Genomic DNA, 6,270 nt, shown 5'->3' on the forward strand with positions numbered 1-6,270 from the left:
GGCAGTACTAAATATTCGTTCCATCTGTTGGCACGTGGCGTGCTGTCCACGTGGCGTGCAACTTGGCGTGTCGTTTTCACAATGTCAACGGGTCGGTTATAATGCGCTGAAAACTCGTCGTCACTTCAGAGAGTTGTGAAATTAGGAAGCAAGATTACAAACAACAACACAAACACGAAAAAAAAAACGCATATGATCACTATTTTTTCTTATATAACTAATGACAACTTCTGGTCTACGCCATATGCTTATCACTAGACCAGTGAAGAAAAAAAAAATTCGATCGTACATTTTCGCGATAGCTCAGAGGTTGATTGGAGCGTTCAAGTAAACACTGACACGAAAAGAAAATTGAGTAACTTGGACAGCCAGTCGAGGCCACGTAGTATACGTCGAATGCGAGGAATGCTCATTTGGCGGCTCGCCGCGGCCGCTTGCGTGCCAAAAGTTTGCCAACGAAAGACGTGACAATCGCGATCGATTTCAGTTTATTTGAAAACATTAGGTAAATATCAGGTTATTACTGTAATTGGAGTGTTATAATAAAAGGGGGGGGGGGGGGGGGGATTTAGCGTATGGAGCGAAAAAGGCCAACACGCCAAGAGAGGGAAAAAATAAGATACAGCACCCGACAATGGACGTGTACGGCGTGCTTTATAAACCGGGCTAAAAACCAATTATAAAGGGAAAAAAAAAGGGTCAAATGGATGGAGCTAGTGCTTTTATTGCACGGACTCTATACCACACAGATCACCCAAAGTGCAATTATTTTTACCTTTTTACGACGAACTGTCAATGTCACGGGTTATTTTGACCGCTTTTAACACATCTTTCGAAATACCCTATATGGTATAAACCAAATATTTGAACCCCCCCCCCCCCCCCCCCCCCCACACACACACACATATTTCTTTTTTTTTTTTTTTTTTTAGCAGGTTTTTAGGTAGTGGCATTTTGGCCTTCACACAGCTGTGCTTTCCTACGTTAACTACGTACGCCACTGCCAAGACTGCGATGGGCTCTTCCTGGGAACTTTAATAAACCCATTGATTACTTTGCTCGACGAGGTAAGCGCACGGACACACATAAAAAAAAGGAAAAAAAAAATTGGGTTTTACTTACATATGACGACTGCAGCAACCAGCCTCACAGCGTTATCCGGGGGCGGGCATCCCAAGTAGATCGGTTCCAAGATGTACTTGGCGAAGGTGATGCCGGCGATCGCGTTGCTCGTCGGCTGAATGATAAGCAATGCCACCCACAAGAACAGGAATGCCGGCAGGGGACCAAATGCGGCGAAGATGTACGCGTAGTCCCCGCCCGACTTGGGGATCATGGTACCGAGTTCGGCGTAGCACACGGCTCCGACCATGGAGATGATCCCGCAGGAGGCCCAGACCACGAGGGCCATCCCGGACGAACCGGCGTACCTGAGCACACCCGTCGGCGAGACGAATATTCCGGCGCCTATGATGACACCGACGATCATGCCGACGCCGTTCATGAGGCCCAGCTCCTTCTTGAGCTGAACTCCGTTGGCCGTCGGCGACGCCGCCGACAACGAAGTTCGACTCAGCCGGACATCTGGGTTGGTGAGGTGCGCGTCCGCACCGCTCGGTTCCGGGGGCATGGCTGTTGGCTCCTTGGCCTTCGCGTGCCGAGCTCCTCGTGTTAGCTGCTGCGTTCCGGGGCGCTTTCTCGGCTACCTGACGGGCTCACGTCGGTTTCCGGGGAGACAGCGTGGTACATGGAAGTGAGCGGCACGCTCGGCGATCGCGGAGGCGAGCTCGTGGCGGCTGGCCGTGTGTTGCGTCAGGCACTTGAGATCGACGAGAACGGCGACACGGCGGGAGCGTACGCACGACGGAGAGACCGAGTGTCCTTTTGGGGGCGGCGTGGACGCGCGTGGAGTGCAGCGAGAGAGTGCCGCCGGAGCGAGCGAAAGGATGGAGAGTGAGGATGGCTGAGCCGTTTGAGTTTGGCGAGTAGCTTGCGCCATCTAGGAAGTGTGTAGCTTCGAACGGTAGTATCTATATATGTAGATGACGAAGGAGGGGTTGGGCCTTTTGATAGTGCCTTTTTAAAATACGATTAAGAGAGATGTCTGCGACTGGTTGTCCGCCTTGCGGGGTCTCGCAAAACTCTGGCGTAGCGTGGAGTAGATTGCGTATTAAGTGCTTTCGGTGTCCTGCGGGCGGTGGGTAGTGACATCTCGATGCTTTCGTCTGAACTTCCTGTAAATATTTTTCTTTCTTTATTTTTTACATTATTATAAAACTTTACTGTAAAGTGAGTCCAAGAAGTTTTATATTTGCAGAAATACAGCGTGCACGTGCAAATGCAATTAGATAGGGTGCACGGCTCCCAGACTGGCGAATCCGAGGCTTGGAAAGGAAAGGAGAGGAGGGGGGGGGGGGGTGGGGAAGGGGGGTAGATATTGTGCATGAAAACAAATTGTCGAACGGCCGACATAACTAGTATACAAAAATAAGTCCAGAGAGTCATTTTATTGGTGGCGAACGGCTGTCAGAAATGGGGATCAAATTGAATTATTGATCCTTTTTTTCGCAGAAAGGGAGCTGCTGACCGTTGCGCCTGGGGAAACCCCGTAGGAGCGCGAAAGCGCGCCAGAGAGAGGCAGAGAAACCTAACGAGGAATATACGCCCAATATATGCCATGCTACATTCCGCGGACTGTACACGCGTGAACGTTTACATTCCACGTTGTGCGGACTGTTTCAAAGCGACGATTATGAAACTATAGACCTTTTCTGTCACTCTCGTCTCCAGTCACCTAATAGGCATATCCGGTATGGGCGACGAAAAAATAATCCAACGTTTCAACCTGCAAATGGTAAACAAATAAAGGGGAGGCAAAACGACAAAGCGTGAAGTTTACGCTTATACCCTAAATGCCTTCCATTGGCGTGGCAAAGGCAAAACAATGTTTTCGCCCATACTAGAAGTGACGTCAATTCAAGATGGCGGCGCACTTGCAGAAAAGGTCTATACTGGTTTTACGAACTGCTCGTTATCCGTGCGGTTGTTACGTAATACAGTGTGGAGATCACGCTCTTTCCACGCTGGACATTTGGCAGCGAGAAAAGCTGAGGCTGTCAGCTTCTTTTGTTCGCCCCTAGTGCGCGCCGGATTGAATGGTCAGGCTGGGTGTGTGTGTGCGTGTGTGTGCGTGGGGGGGGGGGGGGGGAGCAGCAAAGAAAGAGAAAATTTAACATCACAGACGAAGCAATTGCGAAGAAAAATAGCGATATAACGTCAAAAGCTAAAATTTCACTAGAAACGAACCTTTTTTTTTCATAAAGAAAAAAATAATTTCACTTTTGGGGGCTAAGAGGGAAATAATGGTATTTTCTACACACTTCCATGGAAGTGTTGGTTAATGGCGCTACCCGGCCGAGATTGGAACCTGAGACGTGTGGAACTCACAACTAGCTTTGTCTCGAGTAGAGTAGAGTGAAATTGTTTCAAAATACATCTAAATCATACATGTTTGAGATTCCCGTTTTTCGATAATGATTATTGTATTTCTATTCTGTTACACAGTTTGCTCGGTTACAAAAACTAGCTGTGGGAAGTGCTTTTTCTTGTATGCCCAAGTGAGTGAACTTTTCTTTGTATACATTTTATTTCGTGCGCTTGGTATAAACGAGCAGATGTAACCTCATGCACGTGCTTGGCGATAGCATATTGTTAAGCAGCATAATGCTATTTCACGGGTCTGCTTACAAGGCACGAAGACAGGCCTACCCACCCTCCTGTCGTCCTGACTTTATCCACAAGATGTCCCACAACCTTCAAAAGGCGGCCCATCGTTTTGATATCCCGGAAGCTCTTTCAGCACCAAACTAACTTTCTTCGCGGTGTAAAAAGATAAGCAGATTTGCAGAGGAATTGGCTGTGCCTATCTGGAAACTGCAAAAAACGACATGTCATCAGGTTCCGCGAGTGCGCCACTAGTGTCAGGTGTAAAATCGCCCTGTCGTGTGGAAAGGTGTACATTGGTCAGGGAGATGTATCCATGGCAAGATTCAGAGAGCATGCCTTGGCAACTAAGCGTGTCCGCGTCTAAGCATTTAGCAGTTCACTGGGGGTGTTGCGAGTGCAAGCCTAACTTTGAAAATACCAGGGTCATGGTCTGTTACGAAAAAAAGAAAAAACAGCGAGGGAAATTTACGAGGCCTTTTTGATAGATTCCACGATAACAACTCTTGTGTGAGCGCACCTTTTATTGTCATTGTCCGAGGAAGAATTTCACTATCTGCAGAGCCAGTGAGGCTGTTTTCCGAGGGAACTTGTTCAGACCTTATCGTACAGTGTTCTGCCGGCACGTGTCGGTTTTTATCTGCATATATATTTTTCCCTAAGTAAACCAATCAGTTGAAAGTTATGCCGTGTCCTGTTCAGATCTGTTTTCGTATTCCCTGTCGTTTTTGGCGTATTATCCAGTGATGAGGAGCGAACAAGGCCAACCTGCCGTCTTAATTTAGTTATTGCTCAAAATAAATTTGAAAATGCTATCAGATGTCAGTTGTGCAGTCCATTACGTACTAAACATTCCAATTTATTTATTTATTTATCTGTTAGCTTTGAGCAGTTGTGTTTATATATATATATATAGGCTGTACATGGCCGTAAAAAGTTAGACCACCACGCCAAAATTTTTTTTAGACACGAAATAAGGCTGATCAATAATTACAGATAAAAATGAACTGGCGCTCATATATGAGGACAAACAAGTTAGCACTTGCACTGTCTTGTTTCTCGGTGTCCTATTTGGGTTGTCTCGTTTATTGAAATGCAGCAACTAGCCCAGCTAAGTACTTTACTATAGACCTTTTCCAAATTCAGACTGGCAACTTAATGATCATATCGTCATCTCAGTGTGGCATCTCTGCCAACCAATGGCGACCTTTTTTATTCTGATAAAGGAAGAAGTTGAAGATATTACCCAAAGGACAATATAGTATAGGACCCGTACGTTCGAAACGTCAGTACAAGACGACGAACGAATAAGATAGAACGGTTGCGGAAGCGTTTATTTCGGAGTGTGGCCCATTCAATCTCTCGGCACAAGTTTATGTCTAAAGCCTTTTGATGGCGGAAATTTGATCAAGGAACCAATGGGTTGCCGCTTTGTGCTGGTCAGTTCTTATGTTCACACCACTAAAACTTAAACAAATCAATAAGTCATTATTAGGTGATCAAAGAGCCAATTATCCTCTGCCATTGACGCGCGAACGTGTCGGTGGACGATGAAACACAGTCGCATGGCCGGCATTAGTTTGTCGAAAGTGAAACTTTTAACCCCCCAGAAGGCACTGAATTTTTGGAAGGGTGTAATACAAGTTAAGAATAGTGGGACATACCCTTTCCACAAATATCTCTACTCTACACGCCAGGATTTGTGGTTTCCTCCTCTCCCCTCGCCTTACCTACTGCGTTCTCTCTGCTGAAATGTAAAGGGAGGAACTAGTCCCGCTATTATTAACCTGCAACAGACTATAATGTTTAGCAATTGCCTTACCACTCGAACTTTGAGCAAAAGGACCGCCGTATGGTTATTCCTTCGATAAGAATGTCTCGTGATCCCGACCTTAATGTTTGCGCGGAAGGTCGCAAAGGGAAGACCCGCTATAATCGGATTATCCTCGGGGGGCTTCTGTTAATCCTTATCGTCAACAAGGCGCCGCGCACTGACCGTCCAAATTTCCGCTCGGGCTCATCCGAGCTCTCTGTGTGATCCCGGAATCTACACTGAAAAAGCGTGACGAGATGTAATGCAGGATAATAATTATACATCCTCTGTGTCTAACTCTCGACAAACACTCTAAAAAAAAAAAAGCGTTTTTGAGTTTATTATTATTTTGTTATAACACGCCGACTGCCAATTACGGCGAAGGATAGAAGGGTACAAGCGAATCACAAAGCTGGGAAGACGATGTGTCTAAAGAAGTGCAATGCGCGAAGGGACCGTGTGCATGACGCTTCGCCCGCTCATATATTGTACCTTGTGCACATCACATTTTACAGATCTACTCCCATCCTGAGCTTCCTCATTCACTGGGATCCTACTATTGTTCGCCTTGATTGACTGTCTTCGTGTTCTGCAAGAAAGTAAAGTCACGTACTTATTCTAGTGTGTATATACACCCTTTGAACCCTCACCACTGAGACAAAAAGAAAAATGGTGAGGGTGGGACGGCTGCGGATAGTCTGCTATTCTGTAGAAGAGACCTAGTGCGCATGCTC

At 46.5% G+C, this 6,270-nt stretch overlaps 1 protein-coding gene across 1 annotated transcript in view; it reads right to left on the bottom strand.

The window, feature by feature from the left end:
* The window catches only part of LOC8038576 (Y+L amino acid transporter 2), a 51,570-nt gene extending 49,615 nt beyond the window's left edge, over nt 1-1,955 (bottom strand). Inside the window, exon 1 of the mRNA XM_042288812.1 lies at nt 1,123-1,955. Within this exon, the coding sequence (XP_042144746.1) occupies nt 1,123-1,630 (508 nt within the window). The 5' untranslated portion in view covers nt 1,631-1,955. The remainder of the gene's footprint in view (nt 1-1,122) is intronic.
* Between the last annotated feature and the right edge of the window lie 4,315 nt (nt 1,956-6,270).

Source organism: Ixodes scapularis, unplaced genomic scaffold (assembly GCF_016920785.2).
Source record: "Ixodes scapularis isolate PalLabHiFi unplaced genomic scaffold, ASM1692078v2 PGA_scaffold11__112_contigs__length_91849675, whole genome shotgun sequence".
NCBI lineage: Eukaryota > Metazoa > Arthropoda > Arachnida > Ixodida > Ixodidae > Ixodes > Ixodes scapularis.